Source organism: Lethenteron reissneri, chromosome 40, assembly GCF_015708825.2.
Source record: "Lethenteron reissneri isolate LAM-NWPU_2019-01 chromosome 40, ASM1570882v1, whole genome shotgun sequence".
Classification (NCBI taxonomy): domain Eukaryota; kingdom Metazoa; phylum Chordata; class Hyperoartia; order Petromyzontiformes; family Petromyzontidae; genus Lethenteron; species Lethenteron reissneri.
Window position 1 is genome coordinate 6,387,380 of NC_083818.1, and position 24,421 is coordinate 6,411,800.

Sequence of the window (24,421 nt, forward strand, 5' to 3'; positions counted from 1 at the left end):
CAACGGTGGCGTGGTGTATTCCGCAAATATGGCCGACTGTGAGGGCGGGCACAAGCCGGCGTGAGTAGGTTAAACGTTGAGTTTTATAAGGGCACCATGGGGTGACCAGCCCCTCCCCACCCAGCCCCACCCTCCCCACCCAGCCCCTCCCCTCCCCTCCCCACCCAGCCCCTCCCCTCTCCACCCTCCCCTCCCCACCTAGCCCCTCCCTCCCCACCCAGCCCCTCATCTGCACGACGGACACAATAATCCCCTGTGGGCTTGTGTAAGCAGGAGGTTCCTACCAGTATAGTGCCAGTGTAATTTCACGCACGCGTCCGTGCTAAAAGAAACAGCTCTCCCAAGATTCTCGCGCACAATTTGGCTCGAAAGCATTCGACGTAAGCCGCCGTCCCGGAGTGTTTGGGACCTTCCCTCTCGAAGTTTCGCGTCTCTCGGCATCTCCATTTTTGCCACGTCTCTCTGTCCTCACTTAAACTGGCCCGACCCGCCGAAAAGCCCTCCTCGAGTGCCGCTCGCTGCCCCCGCGCCCCTCCGTACCACTCCAGGTCCCGAGTTCGAGTCGCCGCTCTTCCTCGACTGCTGCGGGCTGGTGCGGAGGGCGCTGATGGACCTTCGCGCCGAGCTGGGCTTCTCGGTGGGGCCGTGGAACCAGTCGTACCTGTACGACACGCTGCCCCTCGACGTGAGCGGCGCCGCCGACATGCAGCCCGGGGACCTCGTCTTCACCACCGCCACCTACTTCGACCCCAAGGGTACGGGGGTGGCGGGTCTAGCGGACCCGGGACTAGGGGGGACAGTCTGCTGAGGCTCCATGGGGGGGGGGGATCTTTGACCTTTGTGCGCGCGCGCGTGTTGAAATTCACTGGATCAGCGTGTGCGGATGTTTGTTTGGCGGTCAGCGCTGCGCTGCGCGAAACGAACCCGGCGACCCGAGTTCGATTCCCGCTCGAGGCCAACACCGGTGACGATTATCCGAACTGGTCCTGGGCCTCCCCTAAGTCGACTCAGCCTCGAATGAGTACCTGGGTGCGGTGTGTAAACTACGCTACTGGGGAGACAAAGGCGGCCGGACGTGGCTGCTGGCGCACCCACCCCCTCGCGCGCGCCGTGCCGGCCTTCACAGGTGCTCGCTAACAGCACTTGCCCCCAACAGTCTGTTGAGGCTACACGGGGGATCTTTGTCTTTGTGCGTGTGCAGCCAAGCGGCACCCGCACGGCGTGGTGCACGTGGAGGTGTGGGCGGGCGACGGCGAGCGGACGGTGGCTGCCCGCTGGCGCCGCGGCCGCGTGCAGGAGTTCCCCTCCTACCGCTTCGACTCGGCGGCGTACGGCGATGCGCGCTATCACTTCCGCTCCATCAGCACGTGGCTGCAGGGAGTGTGCGTCAGGTGCGCGTCACAAGGGGGGGGGGGAGGCGGCTACCCCCTCCCCTACCAGCCATCCCCACCGAATTGTTTGTGTTGGTGGGGGTGGGCTAATGTGTTCGCTGTCGACCACTTATCTGTGCTGCCGACCTGATTACACACACACGCACATCCCGTGCCCTTATACATCTCGACGTGCATCATACAACGTCCCATCACAAGGGAGAAACACAAACAAATGGGCAATCGCCACTAGTACACTCACCACTAGTACACTCACCACTACACTCACCACTACACTCACCACTAGTACACTCACCACTACACTCACAACTAGTACACTCACTAGTACACTCACCACTAGTACACTCACCACTAGTACACTCACCACTACACTCACAACTAGTACACTCACTACTACACCCACCACTAGTACACTCACTAGTACACTCACCACTACACTCACTGCTACACTCACTACTAGTACACTCACCACTACACTCACCACTACACTCACTACTAATACACTCACCACTACACTCACCACTAGTACACTCACCACTAGTACACTCACCACTAGCACACTCACCACTAGTACACTCACCACTAGTACACTCACCACTACACTCACCACTAGTACACTCACTACTCGTAGTCGGAGACTTGCACCGGACACACCGTGGGACCCGGAGAATTAGTAAGGTTTGTCACGTGAACAGAACGTGCCAATTCGTCACTAGTGTAGAGGTGTTACATAACGGGGAGAAACGGGCAGTTACACTGGGGTGTCTACATCCACGTCCGCAACGGTTACCACCCTGGGGGGCTGTGTGGAGGAGAGGCTCGATCCCACACAGAGAGCTCGTGGCAGTCGTTGGGTACAGATCAAGATGAAGAGCCAGTGAAGACTGAAGGCCACAGCTAGCTAGACCTGGAACTCCTCTGACTCGCTGTTCTTGTAAGAGCCGAGCAGGGCAAGCCAGTGGGCGACCTCAGAGCAGTGAGGTCCGATGTCCTTGTAAGGGCCAGACTCGTGTGGCTGAGGGTCGGAATCTGCGCCGAAGCTGGGCCAGGTTAGCTAGCCTACATTTGGGGAAGGTCTGGGATAGAGGGAAGTAGGGAGTTAACGGGGAGCGTTAGCTGGGGAACACTTCCTGTAATAGACCGGGTGAAGAGGCCGATACTTCTTCAAGTGTTAGAGTCGTTACTCTGTTGTACTGAATTTAATTGTAATAAATACGTGTTGCCTCCATCAACTTATCCTACGTCACGTACACCCGTTACACTAGGACAGCACACCGGTGTGTTGGAGAGCCAAGCCACGACATTTACCATCTGAGTACGACGTTTCGCCGGTAATTACAACTAGCTTCATCAGGCAGCAGCCAGATGTATGGAGAAATCCTCCCGTTTCGTTCCTTAAATAGATAGATATGATGACGTCACTTGTGTGCCCTTTTTGCGCGAAGTGGGGGGCGATTCATGAATGCATATAAATGACAAACCAGTGTCGTCGTTGTTGTTTGTTTGTGCCGTTGGTCTTGCAGCCACTGCAGCGAGCACGCGTGGGGTCGCTGCCGCCGAGACTTTCCCGGCCCCAAGTCGATCTTCTGTCCAGACGACGGCGCGGAGCACGAGGACGTGGACCACGTGGCCCAGACAGGGCCACAACAAAAACAACATCAACAACAACATCGCGGGGTCGAGAATTCACCACCGCCACCACCGTCGCATGACCAGTGGCTCGTCACGACGAAACCAGCGGACTCTCCGCCGCACGGCAACAACAACAACGACAACGACAACAACAACAACAACGACAACGACGACAACGACAACGACGAGGAGAAGGAATCCTCCTCCAGCTTCCAGCATTCTTCCTCCGCTCTGCTGCCGCTCCAGGAAATCTCCGCGGAGAAGCAGCAGACGTTGGTGGGGTCCTCGCGGGAGAGACGGCGGCGGCATCGGCGGGCATCAACCTGCGAGTCGTCCGCGGCACCGGCGCCCGTTCGGCGTGCCGCTGCCGGTGAAGGCGGCGGCGGCAACGACGTCGACGGTGGCGGCAGCGGCAGAGAATCGTCGACGCGGAGCCGGCGGGACGCGCGGGGGGTCCGCGCGGGCCGGCGAACGTGGGAGGTGGTGGCGGCCGTGGCGGCGGTGGGCGGAGGGTCGCGGGCGGCAGAGGAGGAGGGCTGAGACGCCGGGGTGGCCGCAGAGGGCCGCGAAGGCCCCAGGGGGCGGCCGCACGGGGCTCCCAGGTGACGAGTTCGGATTGGCCACGGTCACGCTGGCTATGGCGTTGACGCTCGAGGCGATCGTCGTTCTGCTCTTCGTCGTTTTGTGACCACGGGCCGCGTGGCCTGAGGGTCGATCGTGGTCGCGACGCGCAGGAGCGGCGGTTTCGAGACGGGCCGTCGAGCGGTGCGCGACGGCCATCGGTTCGGTCCTCGCATCCGCGCGGCGTTGTGACGTCACCGCCTAACGCGACCGTGGCTTTCTTTATTGAGTCGGCGGTGTGAGCGACGCCACGTGCGCGACATCACGTGGCGGCGCAAGGCGGGATGGGAGGACCGGTCCCGCGGCCACACACACCGCGCCTCTTGCTGCACAGTCACCACCTTTTCTCCCCTATCCCCCCCCCGCACCTCCGATTAGCACGGTTGGCGATGTACGGTGCGAAAGAAGTTGAACGTACTTATATGTACGTAGGCCAAAACGTGGACATGTTTCCCAGCCAGAATCTGGTATATTATATATCGGCACTCTGCAATGAAACTGCAATCAAGTTCAATGCAGTACCGGCACCAAATGAATCCCTGCCGCCACAAAAATACGGACGCCTATTCCTGGGCTGTCCACATGGTTGGCTACGTACGGTGGGAAAGAAATTCAACATACATACAAACCCACGCCATACCCAGGTAAAAACCCAGAAGGGTGGCAACCTACCTATGAGTCAGTTTTTGCATCGTTGTATTATTGTTATATTACTCGTGTTCGTATCCAGCCTACATGCACTTTTCTGTCTGATGAGCTTCCAATCAATTTTACAGAAAAATTATTCAGAATCGATAGTTTCTTGGTTATTTGAGCTGCGTGATGTGGCTCGGCTTGATAAAGAGGGCGAGAGAGAGAGATGCATTGTTCTCGTTGGTGAGATCCTGACGTCACAGACAACAATGGCGCGCCACGTGGAACTCGCGTCGATGAATCTAAGCGCCCTTTTAGGCGAGTCGGCGGGTTCGGTCGATGTTGCACAGCAGCACGGCTACCGGTTGGTTATACTGAGAGTTCTTAGCCTGGCCAGCATCCACCACACAGCGCCATCTTCACCGTCAACATCGTAATTATCATAATTATCATAAGAATCATAACCATCATGACCATCGTAATCATCACTATCATAACCATCACCATCGTAATCATCACTATCATAACCATCACCATCATCATCATGACCATCGTAATCATCACCATCAATCGTCATCCGTCCAGCGTCAACTCGTGAGGCCGTACTGTTTGTGAGAATTCACCGGCAGTTGTGGGCACGTGTGCGGCGAGGTTACCACCGGAGGCCGAGTGTGCGAGCTGTCTGAGTAACATTTAAGCGACCCATTGTAGATCCAAAAGTTGAAAAGAGTCAAACGCTAAAATAATCATAATAACAATGTCATCCGCTCGACGACGAGCGGAATCTCGCTATTACACGCGCTACGTGCTGACGTCCGTAGTACGTTTGTAAAATTTCAATAAACGTAAAGAAACCCACGCTGGCTCCTGTTTTTAATTCGCAGTGCTTTTCACGTTTGGATCTACAATGATATTCGTTCATGTGTAAATAGTTAAATTGTGAAAAAAATTCTTATTTTTGTATTTGTTTCAGACTTATTTCCTCGTACACAACATAACAACAGTCGTGCTTTTTATCAGTCACTATATTGACAATGACAAAAAGGTCCCATAGATGTAACCGCTTAACCCTAGCCATTAATCCTATGGCGATGGCATTGTCCTTGTACTGTTCGCCGTTTGGCGGCCTTTGCTTTCTAGTGCCGGTGAGACAGAGCCAATCGGTTTCACGGACAATGCGGAAATTATCAAAGCATAATTGTTTTTTACCATAATTATCTGTGGTTCATGCAGACTTTGATACATTGTAATATGTGTCAATTTGGATGTTTGAACATCTTAACACCTCCCGTATTTATGCCAGAAAGGTAAAGCCTCACCATCAGCCATGGTCAAACCGCTGCTGGATGAAGGCCTCCCCTAAGACACCGCCTCCTATCACGATCCTGCGATGTTTTAATCCAACTGAGCACCTGGACACGAACTGATTTCATCGCTCCATCTCTTCGGTGGACGTTATCTCTCGGCTGCCCACTCCATTTTATATTATTGACCATCGGTCATCATCCCTCCCAGCGACGAGTCCCCCCCAAGCCCCTCGTGCCCCCCACCACCCACCCCCTCTCCAGGTTACTAAAGCCATGGCCAGAGACAAGGATCACCTCTAGCCATGCCTCTAGCCAACGTGGCGTTAGTACAGTAAAACCTTGGATTGCGAGCATAATTCGTTCCAGAAACGTGTTTGTAATCCAAAGCACTCGTATATCAAAGCACTCGTATATCAGTTGTGATCACGTGATGCTCTGCAGACAAAGCGTATACATGTACTACTTGTATTGCAAGACCTCGCTCGTTTATCAAATTAATATTTATTTTAAAAAATTGCTGGTCTTGCAAAACACTCGCAGACTAAGTTACTCCCAATCCAAAGTTTTCCTGTAATGGCATTCGCTTCCCACGTTGTTCCACGTTGTCGAGAATTTTGGCTGCTATAAAATTCCACACGAAGAGCACTGAGCTATCGTTTGTGATGGCCAGGTCGCTTCTGAAAAAGAGCGACATATCTCAGTGGGCCTTATCTGGTAAAATAAAAAAGATATTTTTCTAGTGTAATGGTGTTTTGTGTTAGTAAGGTTTTTTTAGTTTCGCGTGGCACTTACATTCCACGCGTGCAGTTAACATTTCTCCTGCACGGTATCCATACCGCAGTCTGTGCCATCCGTGAAAAGATTTTGCGGCCCAGGAGTTCAGAACCCCTGGATTAGCGTGTGCACGTGTTTGTATGTGTTTGTATGTCTGGTGGAGAGCGGTAGTGTAGCGGTTAGCGCTGCGCCACGTTACGAGCCCGTCGACCCGAGTTCGATTCCCGTTCACGGCCAGCACCAGTGATGATTATCTGAACTGATCCTGCGCCTTTCCTGGGTCGACTCAGCCTCAAATGAATGTCTGGTGAGGGGTGTAAACATCGCCTCTAAGGAGACAAAGGCAGCCAGGCGTGGTGCTGTCCACCCACCCCCTCGTGTGCCAATGCCGGCCTTAATAGGTGCTCGCTAACAGCACTTGCCCCAAGAGTCTGCTACTGCATTTATGCTGAACTTATTTCGCATCGGACATAGCCAACCATGCTAATTGGAGGTTCATAAGCTCTCCGGAGCCACGGGCCTTTGTCTTTGTTGTATGTCTGGTAAGTGTTTGGACATGATCAGGGCATAAGAGTTGGTGGCAGGTGAGTAGCTCAGGCCATGATGCACGAGGGCAATTTGATGGCAATCGTCGCCGACAATCTTCCTTGTTCACCCAAATCTGAAGAATCCTCATTCAAGCTGCCCTCTAGTGCTGCCCCCTAGTGGACAACGGGGGAGGTAACTTCCAATCAGGTCGGAGATGGAGCGCACGTGACTGCGCTGCCTGACGACGTCACTCCTTTCTGCACCTGAAAAAAATGGCTGCTTCAAAATCCATTCATGAGTGGGATCTGGACAAACGCAACAGAAGACATTCTGATTGATTTTCTAATAATTAATATGTTGTATTGTATTGAGTGGTGACTGGCTAACTGGCTGGTAATAATGGCCTGCATAAAGGAATGGCTGTTACCTAGTCACTTGTACTAGACCTACCCCACCCCTAATCTCCTAGCAACTAGTACTAGGCCTACCCACCCCTAATCACTTAGCAACTAGTACTAGGCCTACCCATCCCTAATCACCTAGCAACTAGGCCTTCCCCACCCCTAATCACCTAGCAACTGGTACTAGGCCTGCCCCACTCCTAATCACCTAGCAACTAGTACTAGGCCTACCCATCCCTAATCACCTAGCAACTAGTACTAGGCTTACTCCATCCCTAATCGCTTAGCAACTAGTACTAGGCCTATCCTATCCCGAATTACTTGGTTCATATACAACCTGTAGACCAATCGTTGGTCAGCATACATACACACTTTTCATCCATGTTTACTTTGATTGCCCAGAGAGAATTCTGTCTCTCCATTCCGTTAACCCACCCAAGTCACCATCGGCGCTCGTGGTCGATGCATTGCCGGTGATGATTGCCGGCATTGATTGCACCTGGAATCGTCCGAGCAGACCGAGGCCTCATAGGCTGCTTCCTGTGTAAGCTGTCTGGTGGCGTGCGCACGTGAGCATGCGAAGTGACGGAGCGCGCAAAAGAAATAAGAGTGCGCGCGCAGTGTTTTGTTGTCAGGTTGAAAATGTTCCCCTCGGGGAGCCGATTAGTGCGATGACGACGCTTGGTTTGTGGCCGTTAAGGAGTGCGAAACGACATCTTCAGAAGCGGTCGCTTTTACGCTCCTCCACTGGCATGACCACAACAGAGCCAGCACGGGGACCCTCAAGGTCCGGGCGATTTTCCACTTGCTATTTGTCATACTGAGCCAGAACCAAACCATGATACTCTCGCCTAACAAGACGACTTAATCTGGCTCGGGGGCCAAGCAGGGCCAGCAGCGGGCCTAATGACTTGTTCGCTTTGTTTGTCATCAGTCAGTACGCCGTGAGGACACGGCATCGCCGCGTCCCGACTCGTTCAATTGCGAGCGGCTTCTGCAGTGGAAAAAACAAACCGACACCTCCTGAGCCGCGCCAGGCTGCCTCGGAAGGCTGCCGCGGCGTTGCCTGCCCTGGCGCAGCTCGGTTGTTAAATGGAAAAAAAGAGATCTTCGACGCCTGTGCAGTTGTGCATCCGTATTGTAAGGCCGCCCGCGTGTGTCTGTGCGTCGCACGGGATCAGGTGGCGCCGTGGTCGACGCTCGTCGCGTGGCGGAGGTCGGCGCCCACGACGGGGGCTCGCTGGGAGGCGGCCCTTGTGGGGAGGGGCCTACGGGGGGGCCGGTACACCCTGGGGCACGGGGGGGCCCGCGGGGAGGAGAGAAGAGGCTTCGGCGAGCAGCGGGGGACGGAATTCTTCTTGCAGGAGGAGGAGGCCGTGGGGGAGAGGGGACTCTTGGAGGAGAGGGCACTCCTGGAGAACATGGGACTGATCAAGCAGGAGAGGGGGAGAAACAGGGAGACAACGAAGGGGCTCAAGGAGGGAAGGGGACCCGCCAGGGTGGCGAAGGAGGAGGTCAGGGGGGGAAGGGAGGGAGTCAGGGAGGAGGAAAGGGGGGGCGTCAGGGAGGCGAGGGGGGCCGCCCTGGTCGCCTGGGAGAGACGCGGAGCTCCGGACCCTTCTTCTACATTGGAGGGAACAACGGAGCGGCCTTGTGAGCACGTGGCACTTCCGTTACCACGGATACTGGCCCTGACCTGAGCACTCGTATTAGTCATGCTGATAACTCTAAGCCTAACCCCGATGCTCTTTCTAATCTGGCCCTAACACTCTTAACCCTGACCATGAGTGAACCCCTAACGCCTGCTGCCCCGACCTAGAGTTGCCAACTTTTCCACTGCTAACACCAATCCGGGCATATGTCGCACCTCCGATTAACACGGTCGGCTACGTACGGTGCGAAAGAAGCTCAAAATACATACATCTCTCAGTCAGCACTAGGTCTGCGATTACTGTGCAGTAAAATGTAACAAAGTTCAACACAGCAGCACCGGTGTCAGCTCTCGGTACAAGTCTATCCCTGCTGCCACCCGAACGTAATTGCCGATTACTGGACTGTAGCAGGTCAAACCTGAACAGTTGGCAACGCAATCCTCACCTTCACCCGAGTCCTAACCTCACGCTGTCCCCTAATTCGAACTTAAGTCTATAGCATGAATCGAGCGAGCCACTCGCCTAGGAGAGCTAAGCCTGACGTGATGAGCACCCAGTGAGAACCTCCCCTAGGTAGACTCAGCCTGAAGTGGTGAGGGTGTGTGTGCGTGGGGGAGTGTGGGGAACGGTGTTTCAGTGGTTAGCGCGTTGCATTCAGTGCCGGATTCTCCTAGTAGCAAAAGTTGCTACATATGTTACGGGCCTCGCACGTTCAAGGGGCCCGTGCTAAATGCGTTCAAGCTATCAATTCCGGTTCAGTGATTCTGCACTTGCTCTATTACTACAGTACTATACTGCCTTCAACTTTTATGAACGACTGGCTATTTAAGGTTAGCGATTTGTCGTATTATCTGGCTGTATTGCAAATGAAAAAATACAATTACTTATTATGCAAGTTAAACATTAGAGTTTTAATATTTATGTTTTTTTTTATATTTAGGGCCCCTTTATAACATTAGCTACAGGTCCCGCACTAGCTTAATTCGGCACTGGTTGCACTACAAACCCGGCGACCTGAATTTGAATACCCGCTCACGGCCAATAACAGTGGAAAATATTTGAACCTGGCCCTTAAATGAATACCTGGTGCGGTGTGTAAACATAAGCGTGGTGCTGGCCACCCGTCCCCTCATGCGCCACCAGCCTTCGTGGGTGCCGCTCGCTAACAGCACTTGCCGCAATAGGCTGGTAAAGGCCACACGGAAGAGCCTTTGTCTTTGTGTGGGTGGGGCAGGGTGAACGAGTACTGCTTGAGGCGAGGCTGGGAGAGGACGTCGGACCGCACGAGGGAGGACTACCGCCTCAAGTGGTGCGAGCTCAAGTCCCGCTCCGCATACACGGCCTTCCGCGAAGGTGCGATGCCACGCTCACTCCACGCCACGTCACACCACGCCCCACCGCGTCACATTACTCTGCGTCACAATACTCTTCACCGCGTCACAGCACTCCGTACCACGTCACACTACTCTGCGTCACAGCACTCCGTACCACGTCACACCACGCCATACCGCGAAACACCACTCTGTGTCACAATACTCCACACCGCGTCACACCACCCCGTACCATGCCACAAAACTCCGCACAACTCCGGACCAGTATACGGTAAGTCCTCGTTTAACCTGATAGGTTCGTTCCTGAAAAGTGCCGCGTTAAGGGGGGAAAAAGCGTGAAGCGAAAAAGTTTCCCCCACAATGTAACGATAACGTGTGGCGAAACACGACGTACGCACACCACAGACGGCGAAACAAATAACTGAGGTTACACCGCCGCATTACTGTATCATTCCGCCTACTGTATTGAACCGTTCAGCCACGCAGCTCAAGAAAATAGTTCGTCGTCGACCGCTCAGAAACCGCGTTATAACGGGGTGTGCATTTCGCGTTATAACGGCGCGCGTTCCACGTTGTGTGAAAAAGTGTTCCCTCATGGAAGAACCGCGTTGTAGCGAAAACGAGTTAACGTGCGAACACCGCACGTTAAGCGAGGACTCTCCATGCAGTAGAACGACGGACTGTGCTGCACTGCCCTCTGCAAGGTGTGTGCGTGACGTGAAGCCGCGTGGCGTCGCGCTGTATCATCACGCTGTATCGTTGCGCCCACAGGGCAGCAGCTGCTCTACCAAATCCAGAACAACAAGGTGCTCACCAGCAAGATCGGCCTCCTGTGCAGCCTGCGCGACTACGAGCGCATCATCAGCAAGCTGCGAGTCACCTCCCAGCCCAGGTGAGCCCACTCGCGTGGGTCTTTGTGAGGTCCGTGTGAGGCCACAGGAAAATTTTGTGAGTCCGTGTGAAGTCCATGTGAGGTCCATATGAGGCAATGCGAGATCCATGTGATTGGTTGGTTTATTAATTGATTGGTGATTGGTTGATTGACTGTTTGCTTGGTTTATTAGTTTATTGATGACTTGGTCGATTGTTTTGTGATTGATTAATTGGTTGCTCAATTAGTTGACTGGTTGGTTGCTGATTGGTCTGGCGACTGGTCTGGCGATTGGCAGGATGCTCAAGATGGAGGACTTCTTCCCGCACACGCTGCGCCTCGACGTGCGTGGGGAGAGGGACGAGTTTTTCGACTCCTACCAGGGTGAGCGCAGCGCTGCGTCGCGTTTCGAAGCCCGAGCTGCTCGTCAAAAATCTGATGATCTATGAAGCTCTTTTTCACAAATGTCCAGATGTCAAAATCGTGTCTGACAGAGGAGCGCAGGTCACGGCGCATGAGGACCTCAAACGCTTAGCAGGAGAGGCATTTGCTGAAAGAGTGCTTTGTGAATTTAGGGGAGTGATTTGAATCGTGCAGCACAGAGCTCAGTTGGAACCTAGGGCAGCGGGGCCCGGTAAAGTCGGGGAGATTTCTGTCCCGACGTGGTCAGGCCGGTGCATCGCAACCGGTCCGACGAAGCGGCCGGCCGAAACGGATGGTGCCGTGCCATGCCGGAGGCGGTCGACGTGCGGTCGACGTCGTCCGCTCCTCGCCCCCGTGGGAACGAAAGCCAGGTGCGGCACCGCCAGCAGGTAGAGGTCGACCCACGGGGAGCCGCATCTCCCGGCGGGGCTCGCGCGGCTCGTACAAACCGCCCGCTCTCATCTACCCCTCCACCGGTATGCGGGGCGAGCAGAGGGGGAGAAGTGGATCTGCAAGCCGACGGGCCTCAACCAGGGCCGCGGGATCTTCCTGTTGCGCTCGGCAGGCGACGTGGCGGCGCTCCGCGAGCGGCTGCTCCTCGACGCCGACGTGGGGCCCCGCACGCCGCGCGCCCACGTGCCGCAGGCCCGCATCGTGCAGAGGTGAGCGCTCGCTCGCTCGCCTCACCACTCACACCCATTGCGAGCTCACACACCACAAAGACATGAGAGGAGTCGGTCAAACGCGCAGCTCGGTCGACTTGAGAGTTGTCAGCGCACCGACAACCGGAATATGATGTCTCAGAACTACTTTGGAAGTCATTCTTCATTCACACTTCAAGTGACAGCCTCAGCAGAGTCAACTCAATGTCTCTGACATCTAACCCTAACCCGGCACCTCAGTGTTGTTCGCGGTTTGAATCCGGCAGGCCCCCCTGCTTAATACCGTTGGTTTTTCTTTAAGACATAAAATACCGCGCCTGCTTCGCGGTGGTCGTTAACAGTCCCACGACATCAATGTATGCACTGTCCTCATTATCAGAGTTATGTTTTTTGTTTGCATTATGACTGCAGGTATTGTGGTCTATGCAAACATGACTCCTCGTAAAAAAAGTGTCAGTTTTGTTGCCAGATAAAAGGGTAAAAAAACAATTATCATATTCTTTACTGGCAAATGAGGTACCAATGGTGTAAATCATTTGAAACGGTTAAAAGTTGCCAAAGTCGAGTGATTACACCGCAAGCCACTCAATTGGGATCTCACACCACACACACATACACAGAGGAGCATCGGCCTCGACTGTCGAACTACTGCAGACTGTGTCTATGAAACACAGCAGCGCCTTGCTCCATGATCTCCTCCTTTGGCAATCCCTCGCAGTCGCGGATGATGACCATCTTCCACCAGGGTCCGAAGATGGGCGATGAGGCCCATCCACAATCGACAGACTCGCGCTATGACAATGGCTCGAAAACCAAACGTACTAAACGATTACGTATGCACGTTGAATTTCTTTCCCATCGTACGTAGCCAACCGTGCTAATCGTAGGTGCGGGGGAAGGACAACAAACAAAACACAAAAAAACAGTATTAAAGCAGATTAATTATTAACGATGCATTATATTATTTTGTCGAACGTGCGTGGTGGTTGGGGGTTGGGGGTCGGTTTGCCGCCCGCAGGTACGTGACGAACCCGCTGCTGCTGGACGGGCGCAAGTTCGACGTGCGCTCCTACATGCTCATCGCCAGCGCAGGCACCGCCCATCGTCCTGTTCCGCCACGGGTACGCGCGGCTCAGCTGCCAGAGCTACAGCCCCGAGTCCAACGACCTCACGGCACACCTCACCAACCAGGTGAGCTCATGCACACACGACACGCGTATGCACGCACACACAGAGAGACAACGATTTTCCCCGCATGACCTTCACAAGGCTGTTGGGGGGAGTGCTGTTAGCAAGCGCCAATGAAGGGCAGCACGGCGCATCTATGCCGGGGGTGGGTGGCCAGCAATATATAATTTGTTTTTGGGATTAGACTCGGCGAGTAGACCTCCACTCTTGCTCGGTTGGCTTGGCCTCTCATTTGTAAAGCGTGACCCCTGACCCCCGGCCCCTGGCAGTACATGCAGAAGAAGAGCCCCGTGTACCAGGAGGTGAAGGAGGAGACTGTGTGGACCATGAGCCGCTTCAACGACCATGTCAACGAGCACTGCGCCCCACACAAGGGGCTGCCCAAGGACTGGGTCCTCACCACCTTCACTGTGAGGGCCCGGTGACAATCGCCCCACCACTCACCCTGACACTCGACCTGATGCTAGGCCTAACACTAGCCCTGGCACTAGGCCTGGCACTAGGCCTGACACTAGGCCTGGCACTAGGCCTGGCACTAGGCCTGACACTAGGCCTGACACTAGCCCTGGCACTAGCTCTGACACTAGCCCTGACACTAGGCCTGACACTAGCCCTGGCACTAGGCCTGACACTAGGCCTAACACTAAGCTTGACACTAGCTCTGACACTAGCCCTGACACTAGCCCTGACACTAGGCCTGACACTAGGCCTAACACTAGGCCTACCAATAGCCCTGACGTTAGGCCTAACACTAGGCCTGACACTAGGCTTGACACTAGCCCTGACACTACGCCTGACACTAGGCCTAACACTATGCCTAACACTAAGCTTGACACTAGGCCTGACACTAGCCCTGACACTAAGCTTGACACTAGGCCTGAACACTAGGCCTAACACTAGGCTTGACACTAGCCCTGAACTAGGCCTGGTATGGTTAATCTCACTCCAACCCCCCGTCCAACCCCGTGCCACAACAGAAGCGCATGCAGCAGGTGATGACCCACTGCTTCCTGGCCACCAAGTCCAAGCTGGAGGGAAAACTCGGCCTCTTCGACCTCATCGGCTGCGACTTCCTCATCGACGAGGACTTCAAGGTATTGTGGCCGGGCAGGGTGGCGGTGGGGTTGGTGGATCGCATATGCTCCGGGGATCCGCCACTTGTCTGCACAACGAGCTGATTTCATCGCTCCATCTCCGTGGGTGTGTTCTCTCCTTTGGCTGCTGCTACACCGTTAGTCTCAACCACCGGCCATCATCCCTTCTAGCGGTGCATTCTGCCTAAGCCCCCGCTCCTCCGTACACAATGCCACATAGGAGCATCACTGCCAAGGGGTAGAGCCATCAGCGAACGGACACGGGGCTGCCTGCCCTGTACCATAGGGTCGAACGGCAAAACATTACTATTGACGAGAACAGGTGGAGTTTGAACCGGTCCCAGGCTCTCTGGTTAGCCTTGGCAGCACACCAACCGCACCTCCGATTTCCACGGTTGGCTGCATAAGGTGCGAAAGAAGTTAAACATATGTACTGCTGTCCATTGCAACACGGTGCTCTAACGCAGACCTCTGCTCGACTTTCATTCCTTCCACCTCGACACTGCTGCCCCCCGCTACCCCTCCACCCCCAATTTTTTTCCCATCATACCCCCCCCCCTCCCGACCGGCAGGTGTGGCTGCTGGAGATGAACTGCAACCCCGCGCTGCAGACCAACTGCATGGTGCTCAAGGAGGTCATCCCGCAGGTGGTCAACGAGACCCTGGGTACGTGCACCTGCAGAGGCGGAAACGGCGCGTCGATGCGTTGCCGTTCGGCGTCGGTGTGCCAGCCGACTTAGGCGAGCGTCAGCTGACCGCGCGCGACGAGAATCCGATGGCGTTTTCATCGTCTGTCGCGCTTGATGCCCCCCGGGCGTGATTCTTGTTGCCGCTGGTGGCCGCGACGATCGCCGCGACGGGCAAAGAGGAATCGGTGCTTGATTTGAATCGCGAGCCGGATTGGGTTCATGCATCGTTACAAACGCTGATGAATAATTCCACCCCGAATTGCCATGATGTGATTTTTTTCATGATACGATATTGTGTACGTGTTCACGATATGGCGATTATCACGATGTCAGATTCCCATGCCTTTGTGATTGCAAAACGGACGATACGGTTATTGTGGACTTTTAATTAATAATGGTTAATTATTTAGTTTGTGTAGTATTTCATTCCACCATTCTTGTAGCGCAGGCTATCACCACGAATGAAGACGCTGCTGTGTTTCACAGATACAATCTGAAGTAGTTCCCAAAATTAGCAATTTATGGGTGATGTTTAAAATGTGAACATTGTCGACGTGTGCGGACTCGCTCTTGTCGCGTGCCCCTAGACCTGGCACTGGAGACGTTTGAGAAGGTGCGCCGAGGCCAGCGGGTCATGCCGCTGCAGACTCGCCGAGACTTCACGCTGCTCTACAACGGGGACCCCAGCGACCCACACTCACGCCCGAGCTGGCCGTCGTCAAGGCCCTACCTAAACCTCGGCCTGCTGGTGCCTCGCCAAAAACAGCAGCATCAGCAAAATCATCAGCAGCAGCAGCATCAACAGCAGCAGCAGCAGCGTCGTGCGACAAAATCAGCGGCACGAAACTTTGCGCTTCCCGAACCGCGCACACCGAAGCCGAGAATTCGCTACAACATCTCCATCGCAAAGGTGGCGGCACCTCCGCTGCAGAAGCTGAGTCTGAGACCTCAGGGAGTGGAGGATGACGATGATGAAGACAGGGAGGAGGACGACGAAGACGAAGCGGAGGAGAGAGGGGGCGGCACCTTGGGAGCCATTACGAGACGCGTGGGGTGCTCGAAGTCGGCACGTCGGCCGCTCAAGAGCGCCGCTGCGCCGCGACCCACACCGCCCGACCCCCGGCACCATCGCTGGGCGCTCACGCTGAGGTCCAGGGCGCCGGCGGCCTCGCTCTCGTCGTTGAGCGCGCGCGGCGGCGTCCGGTCAGTGGCTGCCCTCGCCGCCACCATCTCTGTCCTGACGACGTCGTTCCCGCACGAGGCCTCCGCCACTTGGAAGACGGCGTTGAGCCTCCCCGTGCGGAAGGCGGAGGAGGAGGCGGAGGAGGAAGAGGAGGAGCAGGAGGAGGAGGTCGACTCGCAGAAGCTCCCTCCGCTGCCATCGCCCGACGATGCCTCGCCGGGCACCACCGCGAAGAAGCAGCTGTCAGAGCGAGGGGCTTGACCTCGGGACTTCGCGACGATCGGGGAAGTGCGAACGGTCACCTTGGCGGCTTCCGAACCACCCTGGATCATCGCAGCCGCACGGTCTCTGCCGTGAGCCTTCCCGAGAAGCTGCAACTCGATTTAAAAAGAAAAAGTCTACGAATTTCTGTGTCCTGCAAATATTTTCCTTTTATATATAAGCCATGATTATTATTACAGTAGCCATATCAAGATCGTAGGTGCATGTGTGTGTTGGTGTCTTTGTTAGGGCTTTTCAAAGCAGCACTTTGCCCAACAGTCTTTTAAGCCTATACGGGGAGTCTTTATGTGTCGGGGTTAGGGTGCTCGCTAACAGCACTTGCCCCAATAGTCTGTTGAAAGCTATTCAGGGGAGCTTTGTGTTTAGGTGGGGGAGCGGCGGTGCAGTGGTTTGTGCACTGCGCTACGAACCCGGCGACCCACTTTCGATTCCCGCTTACAGCCATCAGTGATGAATATCTGAACCTGTCTTGAGCCTCCCCTAGGTCAACTCAGCCTTAATGAGTACCTGGTGTGATGTGTAAAAATAGCATTGGGGAGACAAATGTAACCGGGAATGGTGCTAGCCACCCTTTTGTGCTGTCCAGGCCTTCATAGGTGCTCCTTAACAGCACATGCCCCAACAGTCTATTTAGGTTATTATGGGGATCTTTGTGAAGGTGTATTGATGTGTTGATGTGGTGGTGCAGTGGTTTCCAATCTGCACTACAAACCCGGTGACCGGAGTTCGATTCGCGGCCATGGCTAACGTGGCGGTTGATACCTGAACCTATCCTGGGCCTCACCTAGGGCGACTCAGCCTCAAATGAGTACCTGGTGCTTCGTGTAAACAAAGGCGGATGGGTATGGTGCTATCTACACCACCGTCTCGTGCACCGTGCCAGCCTAAATAGGTGCTCGCTAACAGCACTTTCCCCAACAGTCTATGTTGGTTACACGTGGGAGCGTGGTGTGTTTGTTGGTGTGGGTGTGTGTGGATGTGTGGGTGTTACATTCGCAGGTGCTCGCTAACAGCACTTGTCCCAACGGCTAAAGTTGACTCTACGGGAGATCGTTTGTCTTTGTATATCCGCTCGAGTTGCAACTAATTACATTAACGGAGTAATTGACCAAAAAGTGTGGTCCTGGTCGAAAGTGAATGGGCTAATCGCCAATTGATATAATTATAACGGCAATAGTGCTTAATTTAGCGCGCGCGTGTGTGTGTATTGTTAATTTATTTCAATGAGGCCTGTTACTGGTAGGAACCTCCTGGTTACACCAGCTCACAGGGGATTATTGTGTCCGTCCGTCGTGCAGGGAGGGGCTGGGTGGGGAGGGAGGGGCTGGGTGGGGAGGGGAGGGGAGGGGAGGGTGGGAAGGGGCTGGGTGGGGAGGGTGGGGAGGGGCTGGGTGGGAAGGGGCTGGGTGGGGGGTAGGAGGAGTGGGCAGCTGGGTGGGGAGGGGCTGGTCACCCCGTGGTGCCCTTATAAAACTCAACGTTTAACCTACTCACGCCGGCTTGTGCCCGCCCTCACAGTCGGGCATATTTGCGGAATACACCACGCCGCCGTTGACCCTGGCCATTGACCGAGCAACCCGACGTTCATACCAGCTCCCTCCGTAGGAGGAATGGGTTTCAATTTGTCGGAGGCGGTGTTACGATGCGCAGGGTGCGATGCACGGGCGTTGCCAGACGGCACGGGGGTTGCTCGCCCGCGTCTGACATCGGTGGCCCCTGGGGACTGCAGCCTGAGCAGCAGGCAACTCACTCCGCCTCGCGTTGTTACAGCGTCGGGTGCTGACGCATGCAGGTGGATTCGCTGATAATGGAAACGCAAATGGTGGTGGTGGTGGTGCACCAGTGCTCGCTAACAGCACTTGCCCCAACAGTCTGTTAAGGCTATACGGGGGGTCTTTGTCTTTGGTGGTGCACCAGCATTGGGTCTCTATGTTAGTCTCCGTGTGGCTATGGATCTGTGGGTCTTTGTGTGAGTACATGGGTTTCGGTTTTAGCTTCGGTCTCTCTGTGATTCTATGGGTGTCTATGAGTCTCTGTGTGAGTCTATGGGTTTCTATGTGAGTCTATGGGTCTCTATGAGTCTATGTGTCCCTATGTGAGTCCTTCGGTTTCTGTGAGTCTATGGGTCTCTGTGCAAGTATATTCCGTCTTTATGTGAGTCTGTGGGTCTCATTATGAGTCTCTGGGTCTCGATGTGAGTCTGTAGGTCTCGATGTGAGTCTGTGGGTCTCGATGTGAGTCTGTGGGTCTCGATGTGAGTCTGTGGGTCTCTGGGTGATAAAGAACTGACGATGCCACTGCCAGCGCATTTCACTTTCCTCAGCGAGTCCACCCTGCACACGTCACGCACACCGAGACTTGAAGACCCCGTGGCTGGCATGGTGACCCTCCTCGTCCTGAAGCCACGGGTGGACCGCCGGCCTGGCCGGGCTCGTCTTTGCGTCCTCATGTTTCATCATAACGAGCCAAAGTTCGAAATACAGCAAACTCCGAGCACTCGCATCGCCGTTGATTTCATCTCCTCCATGAGCGGTCACTCGGAGGCAGCAATTGAGATCATCCGGAGTTTTGAGATGAGGGGTTTTAGGATGCCGCAGGAGAGAGAGTTGCAGTAATCAAGTTGAAGATGCAATGAAGGTCGGATAAGAAGCCAGATTTAAACACGTTCCATGATGGAGTGAGGCTCCTAACAATTTACGCTCCCCAGCGAGTCTACGGATTGTCGCTATTCGGCACACGTGATTTCACATGAAGGATTGATTCTTGCTTTAAAATGTTTTTACCGTCTCGTTTGTATTGTTTCTTGTGGGGTTTTTGTGTTGTTGTTCTGTCACGTTTATAAAATTGTGTTTGCTCCGTTAGCCAAAATGTAACAGAATATAATGTTGCACGAATCGTTCATAAACCTGGAGTGTGCCGCTGCTGCTGCTGTTGCCGTGGTGCGATGGTGACCGTGCTGGACTTGAAATGAAAGAGGCCGCCGGTTCTATCTCCTGGCGTGGCAGTTGAAACAAACGGTGCAAGTTTCGATTTAAAGCTTTCGTGACTGCAGGGATTCATATTCTTGTTTATTTCGGTAAAGTCACGTAGGGAAATAAAAAAATAAAAATAAAAAAATAAAACAAATATCACGACGTTTCGACTGCAACACAAGCAATCATCATCAGGTGCAAGCTTCCTCACTACCCTCCCACCTGCCTCTGCCCACCCGGCAATTAAATAAATAAATAATTCGTGCACCACGGCGAAGTCGTTCGGCAATGTCGAGGGTGGTGGGGTCAAAGTGTGGATACTCTCCACCTATTCCGAGAAGTCTGACCTGTGTGGAAGAGTAGGCCAAAGGAGGACTCTCTAGAGCTCCCTCTTGAGTGGTGGCCCCTTCCGCTAGCAGTGACGTGAGCAAGCAATTGCAGAGCTGCGCCTTTGCCTGGATTAATAGTGGATATTTACGTAATAATAATTATCATTATTATCTTCATTTTTAAGATGCATTTCATCCGTAGAACCCAATGCGTTCAAGATTGGAAAGTAGGAAAACAGAACCATGGTTAATGGCCAGAACTAGGGGGGTTAAAGGCCAGGTTTAAAGAGGTGAGTTTTCAAAGACAGACTTAAATATATCCAACGATTCTGAATGTCTTCATAGCAAAGGCAAAAGTTCCAAAGCGTGGGGGCTGCACTGGCAAAAATCCCAATCACCCCCGGGGAAATGACTCTTGACCTCGGAGTACTTCGAAGTGATTCGTTGATTGCCCTGTGCTGTGAGCGAATAATTGTGATCGTCATACCTCTTCGATTGGAAATGATGAAATCGTTTGTGTCATAACTCAGGTGAACGTGCCTCTTGTAATCCAAATGTTAATGCTGTAATCCGCGTGCCCAAAGTCATGAGCCGCGTTCGTGTGTCGCAATCCAGGTGTGTGTGTGTTATCACCCGGCTGAGATGCCTGTGTGATGTTATAAGCCAGGTCCTGTGGCAGATCTCCAAGCCGGACTAAATTGGGGTGGGTGTGGGGGGGGGGTGTTGGCGAGGATTTTTATTTGATTTTTCTAGCAACATTCATTTATAGCTCGGGATCAAAACGTGCACGTCAACTGTTAAGTTATTCACAACGGGCGGGGATAGCTCTCTGAAATTTCTTTTGAGATGAAAAAAACTCATTTTGAATGTCCTACAAGTGATTAGCGTTGAGCTACAAAAATACTACCGAGCGTTTTCTTTTATTTAAATGCGAATATTGCAACGTGGTGGCCAGCGGTTGGGCATGTGGTGGGATCTGTTGGTCAAACGGTGGCTCAACATCGGCTCAACATTGTCCCCAACTTTTCATGCTTACTGGGTTTTCCGACGTCGCCCAAAATTTGGCTTGCTCGAGTCCGGCTTGGGGAGTTTTGTTGTTGTTGTTGCTTAACATGTAGGGTTTCGCGACCAATATTATCCACAATAGAGGTTTTTTGGGGGGTGGGATCACGTAAAAATAAATGTATAATTGAAGCCGCTAATTATGTATTCTTAGGTTTTTTCGGTAAAAACCTAAGAATATGAATCCTTGCAGTCACTAAAGCTTCAAATCTAGAACCCGCTAATTATGGATGTCTCCTGATGATGCTGGTTGTTGTAATTATCGGCGAAACGTCACCGTTCTCGAATGGTAAACGTTGAAGTGGGTTTACTCTCCAACACATCGGTGTGCTGAACTGGTAACGAATTGGCACATTTAGTTTTTACGTGACAAACCTTACGAATTGGCTGTGTCGGGTGGTGGCGGGTTTGAAGGACACATTTATATTTACGCGATCTAATCCAAAATAACCCCTCTATTTTGGTAGTTGTTGTTGTTGCTGTACTAATCCAGGTGCTCGCGTTATGCCAGAGGTGCTTCCCGTGTGACCCCTGGTGCTTCTGTAGCAGTGTTGCTATGCGGGACAATTTATCAATGTAATAAGCTCGTTTTGCGTTTGCGAGATTAAATTAAAACTAAGCCAATTTGAGTGTTCCAAACTCACGTGTGTTTAATGTCGCGCGCGCGCGCGGGTCTAAAACGGTGGCGAATATCTTCTTGGTTCTTTCGGTAAAGTCACGTAGAAGGGAAATAATAAAATAATAAAAATTAAACATAATAAAATAATTCTCACGACGTTTCGGCCACAACGACAGACCTGGTCTTCACCTGAGGACGGCTGCTTGCGTTGTGGCCGAAACGTCGTGAGAATTATTTTATTATGTTGTATTTTTATTATTTTATTATTTCCCTTCTAAAGAGTATGAAGAACCAAAGAGTATGGATTCCTGCAGTCACGAAAACTTCAAATCAAGATTGACATGGAGATTTTGACATTTGAAACGGAGAGTTTGACACTTAAACGTTTTATTGACACAGAGACTTTAACATTTTAAGCAGAGACTTTCACATTTTACACGTTTCATTGACACAGAGACGTTGACACTTAAACACTTAACTGACACAGAGACTTTGACATTTTAAACACTTCACTGACATAGAGAGACTTTGACATTTTAAACACATTCCTGCGGAGGGAGCTGGTAGGAACGTTGGGTTGCTCGGTCAATGGCCAGGGTCAACGGCGGCGTGGTGTATTCCGCAAATATGCCCGACTGTGAGGGCGGGCACAAGCCGGCGTGAGTAGGTTAAACGTTGAGTTTTATAAGGGCACCACGGGGTGACCAGCCTCTCCCCACCCAGCCCCACCCCCCACCCAGTCCCACCCTCCCCACCCAGCCCCTCCCTACCCAGCCCCTCCCCACCCTTCCCTCCTCACCCAGCCCCCCTTTGATATTCACTGACACACAAAGACTTTGATTTTCACTGACACACAGAGACTTTGATATTCACTGGCACACAGAGACTTTGATATTCACTGGCACACAGAGACTTTGATATTCACTGACACACAGAGACTTTGATATTCACTGACACACAGAGACTTTGAAATTTACTGACACACAGAGACTTTGACATTCACTGTCACACAGAGACTTTGATATTCAGTGTCACACAGAGACTTTGATATTCACTGTCACACAGAGACTTTGATATTCACTGACACACAGAGACTTTGATATTCACTGTCACACAGAGACTTTGATATTCAGTGTCACACAGAGACTTTGATATTCAGTGTCACACAGAGACTTTGATATTCAGTGTCACACAGAGACTTTGATATTCACTGTCACACAGAGACTTTGATATTCAGTGTCACACAGAGACTTTGATATTCACTGTCACACAGAGACTTTGATATTCACTGTCACACAGAGACTTTGATATTCACTGTCACACAGAGACTTTGACATTCACTGTCACACAGAGACTTTGATATTCACTGTCACACAGAGACTTTGATATTCAGTGTCACACAGAGACTTTGATATTCACTGTCACACAGAGACTTTGACATTCACTGTCACACAGAGACTTTGATATTCACTGTCACACAAAGACTTTGATATTCACTGTCACACAGAGACTTTGACATTCACTGTCACACAGAGACTTTGATATTCACTGTCACACAAAGACTTTGATATTCACTGTCACACAGAGACTTTGATATTCACTGTCACACAAAGACTTTGATATTCAGTGACACAGAGACTTTGATATTCACTGACACACAGAGACTTTGATATCCACTGACACAGAGACTTTGATATTCACTGACACGCAGAGACTTTGATATTCACTGACACACAGAGACTTTGATATTCACTGACACGCAGAGACTTTGATATTCACTGACACACAGAGACTTTGATATTCACTGACACGCAGAGACTTTGATATTCACTGTTACACAGAGACTTTGATATTCACTGACACGCAGAGACTTTGATATTCACTGATACGCAGATACTTTGATATTCACTGTTACACAGAGACTTTGATATTCACTGACACGCAGATACTTTGATATTCACTGTTACACAGAGACTTTGATATTCACTGACACGCAGAGACTTTGATATTCACTGACACGCAGAGACTTTGATATTCACTGTTACACAGAGACTTTGATATTCACTGTTACACAGAGACTTTGATATTCACTGACACGCAGAGACTTTGATATTCACTGACACACAGATACTTTGATATTCACTGTTACACAGAGACTTTGATATTCACTGACACGCAGAGACTTTGATATTCACTGACACACAGAGACTTTGATATTCACTGACACGCAGAGACTTTGATATTCACTGACACACAGAGACTTTGATATTCACTGACACACATATACTTTGATATTCACTGACACGCAGAGACTTTGATATTCACTGACACGCAGAAACTTTGATATTCACTGACACACAGAGACTTTGATATTTACTGACACACAGAGACTTTGATATTCACTGACACACAGAGACTTTGATATTCACTGACACACAGATACTTTGATATTCACTGACACAGAGACTTTGATATTCAGTGACACGCAGAGACTTTGATATTCACTGACACACAGAGACTTTGATATTCAGTGACACAGAGACTTTGATATTCAGTGACACAGAGACTTTGATATTCACTGACACACAGAGACTTTGATATTCACTGACACAGAGACTTTGATATTCAGTGACACGCAGAGACTTTGATATTCACTGACACACAGAGACTTTGATATTCAGTGACACACAGAGACTGATATTCACTGACACACAAAGACTTTGATTTTCACTGACACACAGAGACTTTGATATTCACTGGCACACAGAGACTTTGAT

General features: G+C 52.2%; 1 protein-coding gene across 1 annotated transcript; it reads left to right on the forward strand.

Annotated features, from left to right (window-relative positions):
* The first annotated feature begins 585 nt into the window (after nucleotides 1-585).
* On the forward strand, nucleotides 586-17,945 carry TTLL10 (tubulin tyrosine ligase like 10). Its single transcript, XM_061568021.1, is given in 14 exon segments — nucleotides 586-755; nucleotides 1,202-1,391; nucleotides 2,915-3,625; nucleotides 8,469-8,940; nucleotides 10,174-10,292; nucleotides 11,042-11,162; nucleotides 11,440-11,525; nucleotides 12,058-12,226; nucleotides 13,245-13,311; nucleotides 13,313-13,417; nucleotides 13,684-13,824; nucleotides 14,392-14,508; nucleotides 15,081-15,174; nucleotides 15,785-17,945. Coding segments are annotated over 13 exon segments (3,114 nt in total). The 5' UTR covers nucleotides 586-755; nucleotides 1,202-1,336; the 3' UTR covers nucleotides 16,642-17,945.
* The last annotated feature ends 6,476 nt before the right edge of the window (nucleotides 17,946-24,421 follow it).